The 22,858-nt window shown below is 37.2% G+C and overlaps 3 protein-coding genes across 5 annotated transcripts; 2 read left to right on the top strand and 1 right to left on the bottom strand.

Moving 5' to 3' along the window:
* Positions 1–801: 801 nt before the first annotated feature.
* On the bottom strand, positions 802–4,699 carry LOC149020526 (RING-H2 finger protein ATL48-like). The gene is made up of 2 exons (XM_089148698.1): positions 4,256–4,699; positions 802–1,332 (listed from the first exon to the last, which is right to left on the bottom strand). The coding sequence occupies exons 1-2, from the start codon at positions 4,338–4,340 to the stop codon at positions 1,172–1,174; spliced, it is 246 nt and encodes an 81-aa protein (XP_089004824.1). The 5' UTR covers positions 4,341–4,699; the 3' UTR covers positions 802–1,171.
* Positions 4,700–7,058: 2,359 nt separating this feature from the next.
* LOC149020524 (uncharacterized) lies at positions 7,059–22,392 on the top strand. Its single transcript, XM_089146841.1, has 18 exons — positions 7,059–7,286; positions 7,399–7,461; positions 7,597–7,713; positions 7,894–8,161; positions 8,337–8,492; positions 8,954–9,105; positions 9,216–9,380; positions 16,620–17,079; positions 17,166–17,330; positions 17,406–17,545; positions 18,608–18,884; positions 19,685–19,959; positions 20,105–20,167; positions 20,317–20,433; positions 20,542–20,788; positions 20,886–21,044; positions 21,126–21,277; positions 21,773–22,392. Exons 1-18 carry the CDS (start codon positions 7,093–7,095, stop codon positions 21,927–21,929), a joined length of 3,327 nt encoding a protein of 1,108 aa, XP_089002967.1. The 5' UTR covers positions 7,059–7,092; the 3' UTR covers positions 21,930–22,392.
* Positions 10,751–14,869, top strand: LOC149020525 (WAT1-related protein At5g40240-like). Of its 3 annotated transcripts, none has more exons than XM_089148691.1 (7): positions 10,751–11,066; positions 11,182–11,244; positions 11,341–11,454; positions 12,569–12,809; positions 13,372–13,530; positions 13,799–13,950; positions 14,291–14,869. In XM_089148691.1, the coding sequence occupies exons 1-7, from the start codon at positions 10,864–10,866 to the stop codon at positions 14,436–14,438; spliced, it is 1,080 nt and encodes a 359-aa protein (XP_089004817.1). In that variant the 5' UTR covers positions 10,751–10,863; the 3' UTR covers positions 14,439–14,869. The 3 variants fall into 3 exon arrangements, with proteins under 3 accessions (XP_089004817.1, XP_089004818.1, XP_089004819.1); XM_089148692.1 differs by having other exon boundaries at positions 10,926–11,066; positions 11,178–11,244; positions 14,291–14,868; XM_089148693.1 differs by lacking the exon at positions 10,751–11,066 and having other exon boundaries at positions 11,228–11,244; positions 11,333–11,454; positions 14,291–14,868.
* Positions 22,393–22,858: the final 466 nt, after the last annotated feature.

Below are 22,858 nucleotides of genomic sequence, written 5' to 3'. Positions count from 1 at the left end.
TCTTTGGTTCTAATCCAATAAATATTAATAATGAAGGAGAAGAAAAATATTTTTAAGCCCAAGAAATGGGTGTACACAGGAATGATTCCTGTCAGTATGCAGCACCAATACATAAATACAGAGAACATACAAGAATTACCGCTCATATTGTATCATGTTTCAACTACAAGTTATGCCAAAGAATTTATTGTGATGGGACACCAAGTATTCTATTTAGTTCCCTAGTGAAAAATTGACAGTAGTTATGACTGGCTTTACCAGAGACACAAACAAGTAAGAAACAGCATGGATATGGACCTCCAAAGCAACTGCTTGAGATCACATTTCAAATGTAAAGCCTAAGACCTGAAAACCACAGTTCAAGAAGGAAGTTTATAAGCTAAATAATGGAAAGATATGAAAACCTAGAAAAGATTCCAGGGTAGGCCACTGAGAGGTATGAACACCAAGAAAGATCACTACCAGGAGAATCCAACAGTTTCAGAACTAGTCAGTTCATCTTTAAAGCAAACAAGGGGGCCAGTTCTAATAAAATGCATATAGACCAGAAAATACCACCCACTTCTGCTAAATGCTAAAAATATATGACCTGTATGTCAACTAGAAGCACAGATCGGTCTGAACCAGTATCCAGTGACAGACATCCCAACAATACTCCAAAAGTGGTCAGCAACAGAAAACATTTTAACAAATACTTCCTTACAACAACAAAAAACAGCTTGGCCTTTTAACAGTAAGTTCCCTTATCTATTCCAGTCAAGCTATTTATCCTTGTGGGGATCCTCAAATGTAGAACTTCCAGTTCAGTAACACTCAATGAGCACGCCTTCCTCCTACATCGCAATGAGATTTATATAATTATTTTCAAGGAAAATAAAAAAGATGATATTTGGATCCCTGCCTTTGGAAAGAATGCTTCCTTAATATAAGTTGCAACTCAGCAACAATAATCTTCATACAGAATCAGAGGCACCTCAAAATTTATTACTGGGGCACCTGTATGCATGAGTCTTAGCATGCATGTCTTTTGTTCGTATTGGCATCTTTCTCTCAATTAAAAAGGAGAGTGACATGTCCAGATTATTAAAAAAAGCCACCTATATATGGAAAGTAAATATAATAAAAACCAACAAGCAGGTTTTACACAGCTAGATCCATCTCCTGAAATCTATTAAGACATCTCCCCATAATAGTAAGCAGTGCCAACCATTAGAGCAACAGTGGCTCCTTGGACGACTACACGAGCTCTCATTAACTTCTGACCCAAGTGAGAATTTCCCTGTCTGAAGGTGATTAAGCCTGCTGTCAGCACCCCTGCAGTAAGAAGTGCACCTGCAATTCATACGACAGTCAAATGATAGGAAGTGGATGGTAAAAGAACGTATAATGTTTCCAGCAAGCCGACCTACTAGCTCTAAGGCCAGAGTTGGGCAACTATCCAGATAAAGAAAGACTGACAATGCAGAATTCAGGGAATGGTATGGTGCTCGTTCCTATTCAATCTAATCTAATTGGCTAGTCACAAAGAGGCAGTACACTTTTCAACAATTAAAACCACTATTTGAAAAAAACAAATGTAACAATAGCAATAAGTTCTTTATCAAGAATGAGAACCTTGGAGAATGTAGATACTTCATAATTTGCCCAACAACAGGTTGAGAGAAAAACTAATAGTGAAAAAATGAAATCCATCATTAAGGAATGGAATGATTACTAGAGAAAAAGAACATAAATAAACATTTTCCATCTTATGGAGATGGATTCTGAATAATATAATATCATACATGATGTATGTTAACCAGAAAAATCAAATAATAAAACAGTAATAATGAATAAACATAAAAGATTATGTATCTTTTTCTCTAAAGGTTGTGCTTGGCAGATTGTCCAAGTGCTCACTCACCAAATGCTTGGTCATGGGTTCTAGACTTTGCTAACGTGGAGCCTTATGCACTGGTATGGCCTCTTTTGAATCCTTTTCTCTCTTCATTTTCTTTTCTTCTATTGGCAAACCAACATACCGTGATAAAGAAGATGGAAATAAAATAATACATAAACTTGCACTCTCTTTCAATCACATTAACACTTCAATTGTGGATAAGGGACTTATATTTATGGGATCCTCTAAATCATGTCTAAGAACCAAAAAAAATTCTTTCCTGCTTGAGTAATATAAGGATCATTCAAAGTATGTCCTATAAATCAAGCACATTGTAGGATTCTGTAACTCTTGTTTATTCTTTTTCTGTCTTTGATAAAATATTACAATAGGTCAATTGACTCCCATTTTCCCCTAAAAAAACCAGGTAACAAGGTGTTAAAGAGTTGTCCCAAAATTGACAGCAGAAATAAAAAGTAGATACAGACATTTAAGGATGATTCACAAATACTTGCTTCTCCAACCTTTTAAGTAGAATGGTAGAACCATGGTGGGAGATCTCGCTCTCGAGCGAGATCTCGCCACTCCAAAATAGAGAGATCTCGACCGAGATGGCGAGATCTCGGTCGAGATCTACCAAAAAATTGCGTAATCTCGGTGACCCATCTCGGTGGGTTTAGGGCCCTGGTTGGGCTGAAATTTGGTATTTAGTCTATTTAAAGCCTTTTGAACACATTGGTGGCCTTAGAATTGTGAGAAAATAACCCTAAATATGTCTTCTAAGTCAACCCTATGTATAAAACTGAAATGTAGAGATATCAAGTAATTCATGTTATCAACTATAAAGTATTAAATACATTACACATCAAACTATCAAAGAACTTAAATGGCTTCAAAATTTTACAACCATAAGAAGTTTTAGACTTTTAGTAAGTCATAAATCATAATCCATAAGTTCACAATCACAATCACAAAAGTATGTGAATAATAAGATTACAAGACTACAAGACAACAAGAGTATCACTCAGCATTCTGCATCAACTGATTCTGAACAGTGGCCACATATGACTCCCAAGTCAACTCATCACTATAGTATGTCACATATAGGTTTAAATGTCAAATTAAATTGGTTTTCATGAAAGTTAGATCAAAGCTTGTGGATCAACATATATTTAAAGCTCACACACCCATTGTAGAATATTCTATTTGAAAAAATTCATATTTGGGGGAAAATCTTACCTTTGTTGTAGATCTAGTTAAAATAGGCTTGAATGATGATAATTTGATGTTTTAAAGATGTTTAGAAGTTGAATCCCCAACAAATTCCAACAAAAAAATCAAGTTTCTGGCAATTTTTTATGGTTGCAGTGAGATACAGGCGAGATCTCGGCGAGATGTGGCGAGATCTCCCATCTCGCAGATCTCACCTCTCATCTCGTCTCGCTATGTCAAAATAGCGAGATATCTCGCGAGATCTAGCCGAGATCTCCCACCATGGGTAGAACAAGACCAGACAACCATTGCTGGGCTGAAACTCTGCTGAGTCTGTTCCTATAAGCTAGAACATTTGATAGAAGGATTTGCAAGCATGTGAGACGAGAGAATGTTCTAGACATAACCAATGTGGGATTATTTTTCTAACACTTGCCCTCATGTGTTGGCTGGATTATGCATGGGTTGTCAGGATCCAGACCTAATTTAATAAATACCTATTCCAAGAACTATAGAATTGAGGGACTCAAGAGATAAACAAGATCATGGAAGTCTTTAAACCAGGGTAGCCAATGAGATACTCTTCACCCATTTAAGTCAAGCCTTTGTAGCTCTCTATGTTCCAGCTCAGACCAGGGTGGGATGCTGTACAGAAGAAAGAACTACAGGACTGACCTTGAATTGTACAATAACTCTGCATACATGTTTCCTTATAGTTCTCCACTTTTCCATGTTCACTCTCCATGCTTGCCCCCATCCCTTTCTTTGGTTTTAATCTCCATCCCTTTCTTTTACCATCTTGAAGCATATCCTTCCCCAGCTTACCAATTTAGTTCTCAACAATTTCATTAAAATATCACCAAAATAAAGTGAAACCAATCAGACCCATCAGAGGGGGAGGGGAAGGTAGTGAAATCTTAGGGTATGTTAAAAAACAAAAACAAAAACAACTCAGGAAGTGAATCATGTCAATCAACATAATACAATTCGGTTCCACACAACAACCGAGGTTTCCAAGATGGGTTGGGTGGACCAAGAGACATGTTCAACAAAAAATCTTCAGATGTTCTAAGGAGCTCCGGCGTATCACTAATCAGCAGGGCTGAATCAGAATGTTTACAATACAATTTAGGAAATCTAACGCATAAGAAGAGGAATAAATACCTATAGGCACGAAAGGGTTCTTGACGCGCTTCTTCTGAGCAAACAAGTCTTCCAGTTCGGATTTTGCTGCACCCATATTTTCCATTTAATCGAAAAACGGAAAATCAGAAAAGAGTCGGGAACCTAGAAGGCTGGAACGGCCAGCAAGATCAATCAATATCTAAAATAGAGAGAGAGAGAGAGAGAGAGAGCAGCAAGCACTGCGTGCCTTCGGCTGCGCCTTATATAAGTTGGGTTGGGTAACAGAAAGGACGCAGACAGCAGACTTAAATGCTGGGCGTCATACCATTTTACCACTGCTACCTGCTCTTCAAATTCTAGGCATGGGTTGGGCCTGCGCTCACGCAGTCGTGAATGCCGTTCTGACGCTTTCAATGGTGTGCTGCTGACCATCGAACCCTCCGCTCCAGGCTCCAGCCATAGAAAGAATCTGTGCTAGGCGTACCGCGTACGACCGTGGAACGTCAACTGCTGTACCGACTTCAACGGTTAATCAGCAAACGTCATCCGTTGGTTTCATAATCTTGGCGCCACTGTACCAAGATACAGTGATCCTGCGGACGCAAAATGTGGCAGATAGTTCAAACTTCAAACTTCAAACTTTCTACGCAAATAAATATGGCCACACACCGTGCGCCCGTGCAATAGACGGCTGCGATTTGAGTTGGGATCCACCACCCGTTGATCTATTTTTCCGAAATGACCGACGTATTTTTCTTTGTAATGTACCGTAAAGGAGTGTGAGAGAAGTCTTGATCATTTAGCTGTTAAAGTAAAAGTTTGTGTTTTTCTCAAACATTTTCACCACAAATTAGGATGAGTTCTCACTGGGGATTTCTACTTCTAATTCATTATTCATCGGTGGACTTTATTTCTAATATGTGGTGGAGAGGTATGCGCGAGAGCACAGAGATTCCAACTCATGTGAGAAAAACACAATCGTTTAACCCTATATGCAGTCTAACTCTCAAAATTTTATGGACAAGCACTTCTCTCTCTTTTCTTTTTTTCTTTTACTCCCACCTCTGAATTATTTAAAATTGTATTTTACCCTTACAAAAATATAAGTAAATTATTAAAAAAATATAATCATGAGAATCGTTAACAAATAAATATTTTACAAAATATTTTTTTAGTGTTAATTAATTTTTTTCATTAAAAAAATCTCACAAAAATCAATATTAACGAAAAGAAAAAAAGAAAAAAAAAGGAGATAGACTATATAAATTCAAATAAAAAGGAAAACAAAAAAGAATGGAGGAAGAGTTAGAAAATACCCAAATAGTTGAGGTGTGCCAAGTTGATTCCAATCAACTTCAGCTCCCACACAAAAAAAATTCACTGCCTCTTCAGAAGTAGAGAAGAGAATAATTAGGATTTGATAAAGAGGACAAATTGGGAGAAATTTTAAGGATAATGAATTAGTTTTTAATTAGATTTATTTTTTCTTTCTTGAAAATAGGGTTTAATCGTAACTATCGGGTAATTATTGAGAATGACATTTAAATTCATCATATTTATTTATTTATTTATTTTAATTTCAATATTTGGGAGGGATAGATAATGATATTTCACATGCGAGGTGAGAAAAACTAGAAAAATATCCAAAATTTAAAAAAAGGAGGGGGTGGGGGCATCATACCCTAAAAAAAATTCATAGTGTGAATAATAGAGGGGCATTATGTTAGGAATTATTATGCATCATCTCCACCTGAGTAGGTCGTCTTCTCACTTCTCCATCTGCTGGGTTGAGGTGATACATGACTTGTAAGTAGTATACGGATATACCATCCTAGAGCATGGGTAGATGGGACAACGATCTGTCTAAGTGAAAATGATCTAGACTCTAATATGAGGTAGAAAATTTGAATTTCTTTAGAATTATTAAAGGTAAAATCCTATTGTGTGTTTAAATATATGTAAATCAAGTTAGTACTTAAAAGTCAAGAGAATAAACCTAAGAGGCTAAGATGCAAAAGAAAAAATAATAACGTGGCCTGAATCTTTCTTCGCTAATTAATTAAATAAGTATGTCCTCACATCTTTCCTTGTCGGCTTGTCCTTATAGTAGGGATACTTAGGTATCTTCACATATTTGCTCTTCTTCTGTCTTAATAGTTCTTACTATAATTAAATGAGTGGGGAGAGGTACAAGGCCACTGGACAAATCCCACCAAACTCATTGGGTTTATCCAGGCGATTCCATCCTGAATTGGATAAAAATCAACCAGGATCAAGTCAGTTGATTGGGTTCATCCAGGCGATTCCATCCTGAATTGGGTAAGAATCAATAAGGATCAAGTCGGTTGATTGGGTTCATCCATTCAGGTAAAAATCAATAAGGATCAAGTCGGTTGATTGGGTTCATCCAGGCGATTCCATCCTGAATTGGGTAAGAAAAATCAATAAGGATCAAGTCGGTTGATTGGGATCATCCAGGCGATTCCATCCTGAATTGGGTAAGAAAAATCAATAAGGATCAAGTGAGTTGGATTTGGACGTAATCTCGAATTTTCACCCCCGTGCGTGTAAGGTGTAACTGAAGGCCTCGCTCGTCATTTGAAAAGCCAACCCAGACAGATGAGCCCGGGACCCATTATTTATTTGTTTTGATTAGCCCTTCTTTACCCGTCTAATGATAATGATTACCAAAATCAATTGCGATTTCGAATTCAAACGCCGTGGTTGAAATTTTGTTGCCCCCTCTCCCTTTGCCGGCCCGTAGCTAATCATTCATAGAATTTATCCAACCGATGCGCCTCCCTCCACTGTAAGATTTGAGTTCATAGCGAGAAAAAGAGAGAGAGAGAGAGAGAGAGAGAGAGAGAGAGAGAGAGATGGGGTTGTTGAACGACGTTGGCTTGCATGATGTGGTTCCGTTTGTGGCGATGGTGATGATGGAGACTGCCGAAGTGGGCACAATCACAATAAGTAAAGCGGCCATGTCGAAGGGGATGAGCCACTTCGTCTTCATCGTCTACTACAATGCACTCGCCACCCTCATCCTCCTTCCTTCGTTCCTCCTCCACAGGTCTGCACCTAGCCAGCTAGCCAGCTAGGCTCTCTTTCTCTAGCTCTACTATTAATTTCTGCAATAATTAACGATGGATCTGACTCACTCACAGTCTTAATTCCATATGCAGAAACAAGCGGCCTCCTCTCACCTTCTCAATCCTTTGTAGATTCTTCTTCCTGGGCTTGATCGGGTATATATAAGACTGATTTTCTGTGCTTTGATTTGCAGATTGAACAAAAGAATGAAGTAATTATAAAACGATATAATATTTACTTAATTTGGGTGGCGTATGCATAAGATATATATATATGATGGATGCATGCAGGATATGTTTGAGGCAAATCTGCGCATACACCGGTGTGGCGTTGAGTTCACCAACACTCGCATCGGCGCTGGGCAATCTCATCCCAGCTTTCACTTTCATCCTTGCGGTCACTTTCAGGTTTGATCCTAATTCTAAAAATTCTTGCCCTAGCTAATTCATTCACTTTCCTCGATCGCCCACCACTATTGTTGTCTTCTGAACCCGGCCGCGCGTCGACACATCTTTACTGTCTGTCTGTCTTAAGATCGAGGTTTATAATATCACAATTTGTCTAGCTATATATCTTTGTCTAATTAGGATGGAGAAGGTGGATTTGAGAAAGGTGAGTAGTCGGGCAAGAGTAATGGGAACTATAACCTCCATAGGAGGAGCATTTGTAGTGACTCTATACAAGGGCCCACCAATCATCATCTCCAGAGTATTGCTCCACCCAGCTGTGTCTCATGATCATCATCAACTCCTGCTCAATCTTTACTCGGCGGAGCCAAGCTTAGCTAACTGGATCCTTGGAGGCTGTTGTATTGTACTCACTTGTATCTTCTCTTCTCTATGGAATATATTTCAGGTGATTCCACATATACTTCTCCACTTCTCCACTTCTCCACTTCTCCTTCTCCTTCTCACTCACAGTAGTAACCAGTCATACTCAATACAATTAATTAACCGGCCCCACCATCTAAAATGCCGATCGATTCAGTAACTCAGTCAGTCATGACCACAACTGATTGTTTAATCTATAGGCAGCAACAGCAAAGGAGTACGATAAGGCCACCGTAGTCTTTTTTTACAGCTTGTTTGGGACCATGCAATGTGCTGTGGTCTCTCTTTTCGTAGAAAGGAACATCAGTGCTTGGATAATCAGGCCTGATATCGAGTTACTAGCGATTCTCTACTCAGTAAGTGAATTTTATTTACATTGTTTTTCCTTTGAAAATATCTATTAATCTTTTGATACTCATGTTATGTCATCCATGCCTGAAGGGAAAAGAGATTTTCGACTTTACGGAAGTGGAAGTATAATGACGACACGAGATTTGAATCATGGGGTCACATCACTGTGGAAAAGAAAAGTCTTTTTTCTTAACAAAATCTTATGCAGAAAAAAAACAAAGAAATTTTTTTTACCATGGTGATTTGACCTTTTGATTGGAATCTTATGTTTTTATTAACTTCGATCTTCATATTGTATAAATGGGTCGAAATTATATTTCTCTGCATCAAAGGATCAGATGTCATAAACTTGTGATCATGGGGGTGAAAACAAGTTGATTTTATAATTTAATGAAACCATGCATTCAGGGGTGTATATGATCCACTTTTAAGTATTACATTAATGTCACGGTTGAAAATTGTGTAGGGTATATTAGGAGGAGCAATAACGAGTGCTGTAGCGACTTGGTGCTTAAGCAAGAAGGGACCTGTGTACGTAGCCATGTACAAGCCCATAGGGATCGTTATTGCAGTTATCATGGGAATTTGCTTCCTTGGAGATGTTCTACATTTTGGAAGGTTATTTCACTCTCTCCCTCGTCTTAACACAAGGTTTAATTTATTTTTGAATGATTAATTAGCTTCAGCAGCTCTTAATTGACTGTTATTTGTCTACTGCATGTATACAGTGTGATTGGAGCAGCTATAATAGTTATAGGGTTTTATGCTGTGCTATGGGGACAAGCCAAAGAGGAGCAAAAGGTTGAAGATGATGACAATAATATTGGTGCTTCAGACATTGGAACACCCACTCTAAGGGAGCATCTCTTGCCAGGAAATATGGAAGCCGCAGTGTTAATGAGTTAATTTTCACGTCTAAAGTCCAAAGCAAGTTAGTGAATAATCCAAAACTAAACATAACACCCTTCAGTTGTGAACGTAATACTTCATATGTTTCAGTAATAAAAGCTTTTGATGGGGATATGAGATCAGAGCTGAAAGGCTAATAGAATATTACGGTACTAGCGTCTAACTGTATAAGCATCCAAAGTTGAAAGCTTATGCAAGAAGCATGTTGTCTCCCCTTACCCTTCCCCTTCAAGCGTGGATCATCTCTTTTGACAGGGTGCTCTCTGACGGCATTCAATCACAAATTATGTGATGTTTACAAGTAAAAAATGATAAAATATTTAAAGAAAAAAATAAACTCATCACCTAATCCTGTGGGTCTCCCTATAATTTGTGGTCAACAACAATCTGGAGTGCTCCCTGTCGGGGGAGAAGATTTGGACTCTTCCGCTTCCTCTTCAAATATCGTTATTGTGAAAAATCTTTTTACTTTTCTACCCAAAAGAAGATATTCTCACATTTCTTTTATAGGGTATTTTTGCATAATTTGATTAAAAAAAATGCTTCAATCTTAATTGTATATTGTTTTAAGTGAGATCAAGACCGTAATTTAGAGGAGGCTTATCCAGAAAGATTAATGGTAGTGATGTGCTAGAGGCAAAACTGATGGCCATAAAAAAAGGGCTTCACATGTCACTTAATCTAGGGGCATGACCAGTCCAAGTGGAATTAGATTCATTGTAAACTATCTCTTTTGAAGCCTAATGGGAGTTTTCAAGGAAAATATGGTGATATAATTTCACCCATCCGAGAAAGCTACCATTCACATGGACATGTTCGATTTACCCATGCGGATTTGGAAGGGAAAAAGTTATTGATTGATGTTCGAAAATGGTCCTTCCTTTGGATAGTAACTCGTTGATTATTCAGTATCCTTTTCTGGACATGAAGAAGCTTCTTATCACAAATATACTGTCTTAACCGGTGTAGTCTCTTTTTTGTTTTTTTTTGGTCTTATTTGACCCCATTTCTCTCCACCCAAAGACAAAAAAAACTGATTTTGATGATTTAATTTCTTATCACCTTTAAGGGGAGGAAAAACTCTTGATTACTTACTTAAATGAAAAAAATTAGCGGTTGTTGTTTACTTTCAACAATACCAAAATTACCCATTGACGTTTAAACAAATATTAATTTAACAATTTAAGTGTTAAATTGGACTAACGTGTAATAAAAATTCAACTGTTGTGAGGTGTACGTGTTTTCCAAACATAAAATAAGATATGAGTGTTTTAAGGCCCTCTATTTTACGCTACCGGTGGAATTTCTTCTAATTTTATAACACGCAAGTGGGAAGTGTTTTTAATATTTGGTTTTCCCAGTTAGGGGGAATCGTCAGTGAAATCGATTCCAGGCCTTCAATAGAACAGAAGACAAAGAAGCAGGGGAGGGGAGGGGAGGGGAAGGGAAGCAGGGAGATCGGATGAGATGATACGACAGATGGGGTTGAGGAGATGCTTAATGGGTATAGTGCCGTTTGCTGCTATGGTGGCTGTGGAGTGCACCAACGTAGGATTAAACACCCTGAGCAAAGCGGCGATGTCTAGAGGGATGAGTACGTTTGTGTTCCTCACCTATTCTTATGGACTTGCCACTCTCCTCATTCTTCCGCCTGCCTTCATCTCCTTCAGGTCATTATATCGGTTCATGAATTTCTCACCTCTGAATAAATTTTATTAAATCTATAATTTCTTCTTCCTTGGTGTAAGTTGTTCTAATTGATTGGTTTCCCTTTCTGGAAGGCAGAAGAGCGGATCGCCCAATTACTTACTCGATTCTCTGTAAATTGTTACTCCTGGGTTTATTAGGGTAGGTATACATATCTTTCTCCATTTCTCCGTAAGTTTTCCGTAAGTTTATTTGAATTTTATCCCCTTTTTCCTTCTCAATTTTTGAGAGAGACAGATACTCGGGGCAGATGTTCTCATTCACGGGCATCAGATACAGTTCTCCCACTCTCTCCGCAGCAATAAGCAACCTTGTTCCTGGTTTCACCTTCGTGCTGGCCATCATTTTCAGGTTTCACTCTCTTTATACAGTTTTATTTTGCCTCTTCTCGCTTCTACTTGTAAACACAGTTTCTTGATTCAAAACGCAGCAGATCAGACTTTGAAGTAGTAGGTATTAGGTGAGTTCAGTATTGTGAATCTTGGACCCGCATGGGCCAAATGAGCGGCTGTGAGAAAAAATAAAATAAAAATTACAAGACTATTAAAAAAAATTTAATTTAAAATCAAGTTTTTAGCCACACCCTTCTATTTAATATAAAATTACACTGTAGAGCACAAGAGAGAAGAGGTGAGTTCAACCTCAACCCAACAAAAGGGTCAGTGTGGTGAGAAAGCGTATGGCTATAAACCGCCCAAAGGGAATCAATAATGTGAGACCTACGTCGGGTAGATTTCAACTGTAAGGCTCAAAGCCCTTCCTGGCATTGGCAAAGCTGAACCAATTTTGGTTTTATTCAGTTTTGGAATTTTATATGTACAGACTAGATGCTTTCCATGGTGGAAGCGTAGTCTCTGCATCGAGGCCAAAAGGCCACGCTAACACCCATAATGCTCAATATGCTCAGGATTTTTTTCTTTCTTTCTTTTAAACTAAGGCCAAGGTTTTCTTAAACCAAGGAATTTCTTCACTCATAGCTACCATTGCACTTGGATGAGTGTCTGAAGCAATGAAATGCATTTTGGACCTCCACTCTATTAGGAATAGATGATTGCTTAGTATTAAAAACAAGATGCAGACTTTTCCAGAACTGGTGGCTAACTGCAAGCTGGTTGAGGACCTTGAGGTGTTGGTGTCTGCAGTCTTATGGTGTATTAGGTATGTGTGTATTTTAGGTGCACATTTTGGATAATGTATAGAAGAATTGGATTTGAAGAGATTCTAGGTCAAAATCTTTTATGATATTGCATACCTAACACAACCTTAGAATGGAATAAACCCACACGCCAAGTAGCTCATTGTCTATCTAGGCTGTTCAAATACAAGAAAATTTGTAATGCGTGCGTGATGGATCATAAAATTTTCCTATTAAAAAATTACAAAATAGATCATGATTTTCTGTGTTGATGCCTTTAATGAATAACTGAGTACTTGTTGAATGTGGCTTCTTTGTTGTTGGGTTTAGGATGGAAAAGCTTGAATTGGGAAGGTCAAGCAGTCAGGCCAAGTCCGTAGGAACCATAGTCTCAATTGCAGGGGCATTCGTAGTGACTCTCTATAAGGGCCCTGCCATTTTGACGATGACCCCATCACCTTCTACCTCTCCTGATCATCAGCTTCTCATTTCCTCACCATCCAACTGGGTCCTTGGAGGGCTTTGCATTGCTACAAGTGCCATGTTGTTTGCATTCTGGTACATATTACAGGTACTACTCATAAATAACCTACAGGTACCAGGATCTCTGGCTGTTCTGGTTTATCCTGATCGTACACTTGATTTATGGAGAGTTTTATTAAGATATGTTTTGCCTGATTCCCATTAATTTCTCACCAATCAATGCCAATCTCGGATCAGATCAGAATCAGGTAGATCTGAGTTTGAGAGCCCTGAAATTAATTCTTCCAAAATCCCATCTAGAAAAGGAAGAATGGCGAGTAAATTCCACTTCTAAAGACCATGATCCAAAAACTGATGGCTCAATTTTTTTACTTTGGGAGAGGAATTAGCTTTTTAAATTTTGGGAAATCTGTATTCAACAGTGCTGTCAAGATAAGGCATACTGTTTGAACAAAAAAAAATGAAAAGACAAGGCATACTGTTGTATTGTTAATAAATGTTAACAGGTGTTTGCAATACAAGTTATATTTCCTTTATTGTACATTTTGTAAATCATTCCCTACTTCTCAACATTAGTCATATCTTTAGTACTATGTTCCTTGATAGGTTAAACTAAATTGTTATTTTTTTCCCTTTCTCAAACTGTGCAGGCCAACATAGTGAAGGAGTACCCAGCTGAGGTGGCCATAACCTGTATGTATACCTTCATTGTGACCATACAGTCTGCAATCGTCTCTGCAATCACAGAAAGAAAGCCAAGTTCATGGAGTCTAAGGCCAAAGTTGGAGTTGATCACCATCCTCTATGCAGTAAGTCCTTGACACCCAACTTTGTGCTTTCTCTCTGCTGTAGAAGTCCTTTGAATGGTGAGTGTTAGGTGTTATCAACACCAGCTTCCCTGATAAAAAGTTTATAGCAGCCTGTAATTATAATCTCTCAACTGAAATAGGCCCTCCTTAGTACACGAGGTTCAAGTACACTTCTAAGCTGAAGTATATCTACACTAAATGCCTCAAATTCTTTGGCTGGAATTCAAATTTAATCTGAAATCTTAGATCAATTATGGATTCGTCTCAGGCTGTTTTTGGGCCAACGTTCAGCACAGCTATCCATACATGGTGTATCCACAAGAGAGGTCCTGTTTATGCTGCCATGTTCAGGCCACTGGGGATTGTCATTGCAGTTGTCTTGGGTTTCCTCTTTCTTGGGGATACCCTTCATCTTGGAAGGTATGATATTTCTCACTTTTATCCATTTAGTACTGTTACATTGTTACTGTTCTCTTTAATTGTCACTAATAAAGAGTGAAGATTAAAATTTCTAATTAAAGCCACATTCAAGATAATTGAGTTTTCTTTGTCAATCTTTTAATCATTAACATAATGATTAGACCCTTGGCTGGGTCACCATTGCAGTCACATCTTTTATTGAGGAAGCCAAAGCTTCCCTGTCCATCGGCAGTTTGATGATATTGCGGGATTTCATCTCCTTCCAGTCCCGACTCCTTTCTTAAGTACAGCTTAATCTTCACTTCTCAATCTTTTAACTAATTATTAATTCTTTTGGCAGCTTGTTTGGTTCAATGATAATTATTCTTGGGTTTTACGGTGTGATGTGGGGGAAATCAGAAGAAAGCAAATTGGCTGACAACATGGAAATCAATGATTATGAAACTTTCATTCAGAATGAACCTCTGTTGCGGAAACCACAGGATTGAATACATAGAGTTCAGGAAAAGCTACTTCTCGTATCATGTACATGATTTTTTATGTGCTTAATTGTAAAATTGTAAGGGCCTTACAGTTACAATCAATGCTATCCTTTCTCAATCTGCGAATCAGCAGAATCTTCGATCTATGCTGTGAAGCTACAACAATTTGAGGCATCGTACCACTCACATATCAATTTTTGGGGACAGATTTTTTGTGCTTACAGTTCATCTTTAGGGTAGTATTATATGAAGTTTGAAAATAGAGTGGGGGCTTCATCCCTGGCCTCAAGGAGATTCTAATTGAGTTTCGGTTCGGTCCTAAGCAATGATAGTACAATTCAAATTTGATCAAAGATTCAAGAACTGAGTGTGGCTTTAAATTTGAATCCACATCCGAACCAGCTCTGTTTCGGTTCAAATGTGGCACTAATTTGGTTCTAAAATTGCTGCAATTTAAATATGGTTCTAATTCAGTTTATGCAAATTATTATTTTTTGTTTTTTGTTTTTTGTTTTTGAAAAAAGATAAAACTCATATTGAATATAAGGGAGTGTTACATTCTGTAGAAACACCAATCTTGTCTCTCTTCATCAACGAAGAGGGTAAGGCGATCAGGAAGTATGGCAAGGTCAAAAGTTACCATATGATTTGGTAAATCGATTCTTGCGCAATTTTAAATCTGAATATATATTAATTTTATGAACTAATGCAAAAAAAAAAAAAAAAAAAAAAGAAGAAGAAAGAAGAAGAAGAAAAAGAAAAAAAGAAGAAGAAGAAGACTATAATCCCATTAAATGCTAAATATTATATTAGCAATTTCTTTATAGTTTTATGTAATAATAAAATCTTTCTAAAACTAAAACCGAAGAGATAGTACTGATGGGATCGTAAAAGAAATCTTCTAATTTTAAAAGATAAATAATTTAAAAAAGTCTTCTACTTATATACTTTTTTAGGTAGAAAGAAATTTTTTATATATAGAAGATGAGTATATTACATATGTTATGTTGGTCTTCTACTAATATATTTTTTTAATTAAAAAGTGAAAGATGCATTTGAATTTAAGTAAATGGAATCCAATTATTCTAATTAGTTGTGGAATTCAAAATTTTATATGGTTCATTTTTTATAAGAAAATGAAAGATATACGTTCATCAGTCACATCAAAATGTTGAAATTTGAATTAAAAGATACAAAATACTTTATTTTAATTTATCCCTTTTGATGTGATTGATAGAGGCGTGCAAGTGATCCAAAGAGAAATGAATGGTCTATTTCCTTGTCAAAAGCTATATTGATAAAATTCTTGTAAATTCTATTTAATTGATTTCAATTGAATTTTAATTTGATATTGAGTTTTAGTCACGTATTGACACTTTTATCATACCTTTCTTTCTAAAATGAAAAGATTCATTATAGTTGTCATATCAAAGGAACCATGCTACTTTTATAGATAAATGCATTAACTTTGCAGATAAATTAACTGCTACGACAATGAAAGTTTATTAAAGATGACCAAAAATTTTAGGATATTAGGCCTCTGAATTACCTTAATAAGAGCAAATTACATTGACACCCCCAAAATTGAGGTCTTAAAGCATTGACACTCCCATTTTATGTTTTAAAAGCATAGAAACCTTAAAATTGAATTTTTATTGGATATATTTGTCAAATTTATTACTGAAAACCTTTCAAACGCTGTTTATTATTAAAGATAGACTTGAAATTTTAGGATACTCCGCTTCACTACTAACTTCTGAATTACCTTGACTTTTTATATTTTTTTAAGAAAAATATTTCCTTAACTTACTGCTCACCTACCAAAGAAAAACTAACTTACTGCTCACTTTACTCATTAGATTCAATGCCAAATAAGGCTTTATTGAGAAGGGAAAAAGAATTAACATGAATCGATCACTTGGAAAATCTTTCTAAAATTTACCTTTTTTATATATATGAAGAAAATAATATTAGTAACCCTTGGTCAAGTAAGAAATAATTTTAATTTAGGAAACTAAATATAAAAATATATAACTTCAGTTGTTAATTACATGACGCGATTTCGTATAGACATGCTTCAATTATATAAAAGAAAGCACGTAAACAATTCTTAACTATTCAATTTCTTTGCACCAAAAACACTATTCCATTCCTGCTGAAATATCTTCCACGCTTAACAATGGGAAGAGCAATGAGATTGTTCAACAAACTATCGGAGAAGAAGAAAACCATCATAAACCTATTGGAGAAGAAGAAAGAGAAGAAGTCACAGAAGGAGAACTCAAGCAGCAAAGAGAAGAAAAGATTGAGTTTACCAATGATCGCTCCTGAGGTTGAGGTTGAGTCTGTGTTCGTGAATAGCCATTACAACAAAACCGAGAAAGAACTAAACAAGCAAGCAATTGCAGTGGTTGCAGGCACGGCTGCCGTGGTTGATGCTACGGCTAAGGCAGCTGATGCTGCTACTGTCACTGAACATACGGCGGTGGTTGAAGCCACAGCTAAGGCGGTTGATGCTGCTATTGTCGCTGCAAGTTCGGCGGTTGCCATGTTTAGACTCACAAGTGATGTGAGAAAAACAATGTTTCCTAATGAAAGGGAGAGATGGGCTGCAGTGAAGATTCAAGCTGTTTTCAGGGGATATTTGGTAAGGGTTGAATGCATTATATTTTCTAGACTTGTTACTGCATTGACCTCAGACTACTCTGAATATTTGGGTGGTGTTTGTTGCAGGCCAAAAAGGCTCTTATTGCTTTAAAAGGGCTGGTGAAGGTACAGGCCTACTTTAGAGGTTATCTTGTGCGAAAGCGTGTGGCTGCAACTTTTCAGGCTATGCAAGTTCTTATGAGAACCCAAGAGAGCATTTGTTTGCAGAGAACTAAACAGCGCATCTCCATGGTAAGAGAGATTAGGATCTTTCAAACCTAAAACCCATTATCTACTGTATAAACTAATTACATTTTCTACGTTCAGAAAAACTTTGAGAGAATGAGTATCAAGCACAGGGCTCCTTCAATTCCAATTCAATATAGGAGGCAATGGAGATTTGAAGAGAATGCTACCAACCACCACATGGTTAAGAGCCCAAAAATTGTGGATATGGACAGGCCAAGGTCAAGATTTTGTAGAACCGACGAATCTCAGCCGTCATTCATGGCCAAAAGAGCTCAAATCCGGGTTTAGGTCGATTGAGGGATAAAATAGGGAAAATTACTGGATTCACATCCTCTGTAATTCCTTTCCCTACAATTCCCTGTAATTCCCTCATTGGATTGTGCCATGTGGCATGTAAGTAATCCAATGGTTATCCAATTTAAACTAAATTTGAATTTTATTTAAACCTACCCATAAATTTGAATTTTATTTAAACTCTTGTATGTTGGATAACCATTGGATTACTTACATGCCACATGGCACAATCCAATGAGGGAATTACAGGGAATTGTAGGGAAAGGAATTACAGAGGATGTGGATCTAGATCTTCCTGATGTAAATTTTTCCTGTTTTTTATTCTTAATACAACTCACCTTTTAGCCAAATAGTGATATCATTTGTTTTTTTTATGTTTTTGCCAATTTTTCATTTGTCTCACAGGTTTCCTCCTGCCCAAAACAGGGGCTGCAACCCCTAATCCTCTTCATCTTCCAGCCAAAACAGGACTACAACCCTTAACCTTTATCTTTTACCCAAAGTAGGGCTAATCCTCTTCATCTTCTTCCTCCTCCTACTCATTGCTGTTGTTTTGGCTAGTTTTGTAAAACCAAACCCAAAACACTCTATTTATATTGAGTAAAATAATAAAAAATTATTTTATTAACATAAGCATAATTATAACTAATCAATTAATTTTCCCAATAAAATATCCCTCAACAAAACAAGTTTGTTGGTAGGTTCTGATTGTTTGATGGGATGGTAGGTTCTGATTGTTTGATGGGATGATGTCCATATAATAGTTTGAAGGCCATTTTGAACTGTTTTACATTGCCAAAGATCAAGTCTTTTCTATGGCGAGCTTGTGCAGGAGGCGTGGCATCAGGAGAAGGACTTCATGTTAGAAAATTAACAATTGACTCTTCATGTCCAAGGTGCGGCTGCAAGGAAGAAACTATTGATCATATAATATTGCATTGCCCTTTTTCAAAAGCTGTATGGTTTGATTGCCTTACATCAACAAGGATCCCTACTTCATCAGATTTTGATATGCAGCAGTGGGTTAATTCATGGGAGATTGGGAAAGAATGTGGAAAGGAGAGAGCAGAGCAACTAAAGTATCTGGCCAGCTTTATTGCATGGTCAAATTGGAAGTCTAGAAATAGCTTCATCTTCTCCAAGACTCAAGATACTCCTTTTGAGGTGTTACTAAAAGCTTTGAATGCGTTTGAAGAGTTCTACAAAGTGAAAAATAAATATGAAAAGACAAATATAGCAAGGCCTCCTCAACCTCAAGCAATTGTATGGACTCCCCCTCATCAAGATTGGCTCAAGATTAACTGTGATGCATCTTGGAAGACTAGTATTTGCCATATCAGAATTTCAAAGCTTTGGCAGCAGCACAGAAGCGGAGGCACTGGCAATTAGAAGAGCTTTAGTTGAAGCAACTGAAAATGGGCTAGATAAGATTATAATTCAATCAGATTGTATGGTAGTTATCAACCCTATTTCTAAAGATCAATGGTCCTCTCATATCACAATTAGGCCCATTTTAGATGATATCCTGTTTCTGAAGAGTAGATTTGAGTCATGTGTTTTTGAACATGTTCTCAGGTTGGCAAACTCAATTGCGGATAACCTAGCTAAGAAGGCAATGTCGGCTAGGAGCACGACTTTAGTGCCTGTTTCCACTCCGTGGTTGAAAGATCTTTATATCATTTCTTCTTCGAGCTCTGCTCCTTGAATAAAATCACTTTTAACCAAAAAAAAAAAAATACATCCCTTCCTATTCTCTTCAAAATATATAATATATATATATATATATATATATATATATATATATATATATATATATATATATATATATATATAATAAAATAAAAATTCCTCCAAAGAATTTCAGAAACTAAGAAATTAATGTACAACAGTACGAAAAAAATAATGTAGAAACAAACGACAAATTTGGCTTTTAAAAGATTCCTGCAATTTCCCTTCTTTTTCCATTTTTTATGTTGAAATCTAAATGAGGCGACTCATAGTTATTAATTCGTTCAGCCATGAGCCATCTGCCCCAAACGAAATTATCTACCCCTGCCCGTTGATTTTCTGTCCTCCCTGTGCCGGGGCAGAGAAACTCAGAGAAAGACCAGAGATCAGAGATGGGGTGGGATCTGAATCTGAGACGGAATTGGAAGAAGAATGTGAGGGGAGTGATGCCATTTGCAGGGATCGTGATGGTGGATTGTATGGATGTTGGGATGACTACACTGAGCAAAGCAGCCATGTCAAGAGGGATGAGTCACTACGTATTCGTCTTCTACTCCAACGCCCTTGCTACCCTTATCCTCCTCTTCCTCTCCTTCTTCCTTTTTCCCAGGTGGGTTCTTTTTCTTCTCTGCTCAATCTTTCCCTCAACTCATCTTTCTTTTTCTCTTTTACTCCTTGATGTAGGAAGCGAAACAAAAGAGTATGAACTAACATCTATCATGTACTCTCTCAATTTCGTCTCTTGTAACTTGCAGATCAAATCGGCCACCTCTCAGCTTCTCTCTCATCTGTCGATTTTTCCTTCTAGCTCTTGTTGGGTTTGTATACCATCGCCTTCTTAACAACTTTTTCTTTTGAATCTGCCATGGGTTTTGCTTTTTTCCTAATTATTTTGCGTAACTGCAGACAAATGAAAATGGAGAGAGATTTTTGGGGGAAAACTTATTTTTTGTTAATTATTTTGCAGGATAACCTTGATGCAGAACTGTGTTTTCACTGGCATAAACTTGAGTTCTCCCACTCTTGGTTCTGCTTTGAGCAATTTGGTCCCGGCTTTTACCTTCTTTCTTGCAGTTATTTCCAGGTTCGCCTCTATTATTATTCCTAGCATCAAAAGCACAATTCATCATTAGCACAAACACAGGAATTTCATTGAAATAAGAAAAGATTTTGTGATCTTCTGTTCTCTTAGGGTGGAAAAGGTAAATTTTAGAAGCTCAGGCTGCCAATTGAGAATACTGGGCTCTTTAGTTTCAATCTCAGGAGCATTCGTAATCATACTCTACAAGGGGCCTGCGGTTGGAACAACCCAATCATCCCATCCTTTTGACATTCCTACTTCCTCCAATTCCAATTCCTTGACAGCCAGCAATTGGGTTCTTGGGGGTTTATTCTTGGCAGTTGCATGTGTCTGTCTCTCGATATGGCACACTCTTCAGGTACTGCAAATTCCAACTCTGGAAATTTGGGAACAGAAACTCTGAATCTTAAGTGTTATGGTTTAGCTGGTAGAGATAATCTTGGTTTTTACTACAGGCAGCAACTCTGAAGAAATTTCCAGTAGAGATGATCGTCGTCTCCTTCAGTAGCTTTTTCGGGACCATTCAATGTGCAGTAGTCGCTTTAATCTTGGAAAGAGACCCAACTGCTTGGACGCTAAGACCTGATTTGGAACTCCTGTCCATTTTCTCCTCGGTAGAGAAGAGCAAAACAAAACCAGGTTCTTTCCATTTTCCTTCATTTCTTGATGATTTGCACTCTTGTTGATCGGTGCAGGCTGTAATTGGAAGCGTTGTGACTCCATATGTGCTGACTTGGTGCATACACGAGAAGGGGCCGGTGTTCGTGGCCATGTTTAAGCCCTTGGGGATTGCCATTGCTGCATTGATGGGTATCATATTTCTTGGCGATACTCTTTATCTTGGAAGGTACACACTATTATTTTCTGTGTTTTGTGTTGTTTTTGCCTTAATTCAATAAAAAAATTTGTCGACGCTGTGTTGGAAATAGTAGAGGTCCTCTCCATTCATCATTTACACTCGTATGAGTGTGAGATCTACATTGTCCTACATGAGCCTATGATGAATGGATGTTGTCCTACATGAGCCTATGATGAATGGATGTTCCACTACTTGGAGGGTCTTAAAACGAAAATGATTTGTTTAATGGAATTTTACATATCGTTTTGGGAAATGATCGTCTCAGTGGGGTTAGGGGCTGATTCATTGGGAAAAAAATAGAGTTTTTTTTTTTTGAAACCATGTGGATTCTAGAAAGATGGTCTTTTAAATAATCAATGTAGAGAAACTTAAACAATGAGGAATATTTTATTTGAAGAAGTGAAAATACAGAGAAACCATGAAAAAAGAGTGGCAAATTATGTATTATATGTCTTTCATAATTGTTTATTCGTGTATGTGCAGCATTATTGGAGCAATAATAATCGTTATAGGTTTTCAAGGCGTAATATGGGGACAATCAATGGAAGAGAAAAGGATTAAAGAAGAAGATGATGATGTTGAGAGTTTGACCATCCCTATTGCGAAAGCTCCGCTACTGCAAAACAATAGAGAAGTATAAAGAAAGGGATATCAAAATGAACTTATGTGCAGCAGGTCTAAGTTCGTTCGATTTCTCTCTTTTAGTACCTTACCTAACAGTGAAAAATTAAAATGTCTTCCACACACTCTTGCTGGTGCTGGGTGTGTCAAAATTGTTTTCCATAAACCAAACCTGTATTAGTGGAGTACCCGTTGACAAACACAACATGAGTCCTTCATACATTTAGGAGGTGGTGGTGTTTGTGGGAGATTGCAGCCTGTTAGGAATACATAGTTTCTTGATGCCTCTTACTTAGTTTTAGCATTTAATTGCCTGTATATGATAATACTGAAATTGTATTGGCTCATTCAAAAGGTGAGTAAATAGTAATTATTGGCATGCGTGGGTGAAATAGGGTTATCAAGAAGAGAGAAAAAAAAAAGTTATATCTACCTAGGTGTGTCCATTTTGGATCTCAATCAAAAATGGGACTTGTATGCATTCCCCCCCCCCCCCCCTCCGGGTAAAAAGCTTGAAGAGATTCAGTAGGAGGTAGGAACCATATCGCTTTATCTAGTTCTCTATAGTATCTGTACCCAAAAAGGGGGGAAATTCTCTACAGTATGATATTAAATTATTGATCTGACATCGACTGTAATTTCCTTTTTGCTTACTCCATTATTGAGAAATTGTTTGGTAGAGAAAGCTAGATCTCAACCAAAATTTCAAACTTAATTATCCATTTTTCAAATGTGTGAATCGAAGATGGACCGTTCGTGGCACAATGTTGCTCAATTAATGCACAACTCTAAAGTCGAACTCTCATTATTGAAGTAGCTTTGCCTAGAAAAAGAAAAAATTATTGAGGTTGGAAAGTTCAAGGTCATATCAGTCATTCTACTCTAACACTCTTAAAGAATCCATCTGCATTGTGCAATATAAGATCAACCGAAATGCAGATATCATGA

This window comes from Hakea prostrata, chromosome 3 (assembly GCF_041222555.1).
Source record: "Hakea prostrata isolate BN-2017 chromosome 3, UWA_Hpros_2, whole genome shotgun sequence".
Classification (NCBI taxonomy): Eukaryota; Viridiplantae; Streptophyta; class Magnoliopsida; order Proteales; family Proteaceae; genus Hakea; species Hakea prostrata.
The sequence above is the reverse complement of the archived record's forward strand: the minus strand, read 5'-3'. Positions and strand labels throughout refer to the sequence as shown.

Excerpts from the sequence above, each read along its gene's own strand:
- LOC149020524 (XM_089146841.1), top strand. The coding sequence starts at position 7,093 with ATGGGGTTGTTGAACGACGTTGGCTTGCATGATGTGGTTCCGTTTGTG. Across the intron at positions 7,714-7,893 it reads ATCCTTGCGGTCACTTTCAG|GATGGAGAAGGTGGATTTGA; the intron begins GTTTGATCCTAA and ends TTGTCTAATTAG. Across the intron at positions 9,106-9,215 it reads GATGTTCTACATTTTGGAAG|TGTGATTGGAGCAGCTATAA; the intron begins GTTATTTCACTC and ends GCATGTATACAG.
- LOC149020525 (XM_089148691.1), top strand. The coding sequence starts at position 10,864 with ATGATACGACAGATGGGGTTGAGGAGATGCTTAATGGGTATAGTGCCG. Across the intron at positions 11,067-11,181 it reads CCTGCCTTCATCTCCTTCAG|AAGAGCGGATCGCCCAATTA; the intron begins GTCATTATATCG and ends TCTGGAAGGCAG. Across the intron at positions 13,531-13,798 it reads TGATCACCATCCTCTATGCA|GCTGTTTTTGGGCCAACGTT; the intron begins GTAAGTCCTTGA and ends GATTCGTCTCAG.
- LOC149020526 (XM_089148698.1), bottom strand. The coding sequence starts at position 4,340 with ATGGAAAATATGGGTGCAGCAAAATCCGAACTGGAAGACTTGTTTGCT. Across the intron at positions 1,333-4,255 it reads GAACCCTTTCGTGCCTATAG|GTGCACTTCTTACTGCAGGG; the intron begins GTATTTATTCCT and ends TATGAATTGCAG.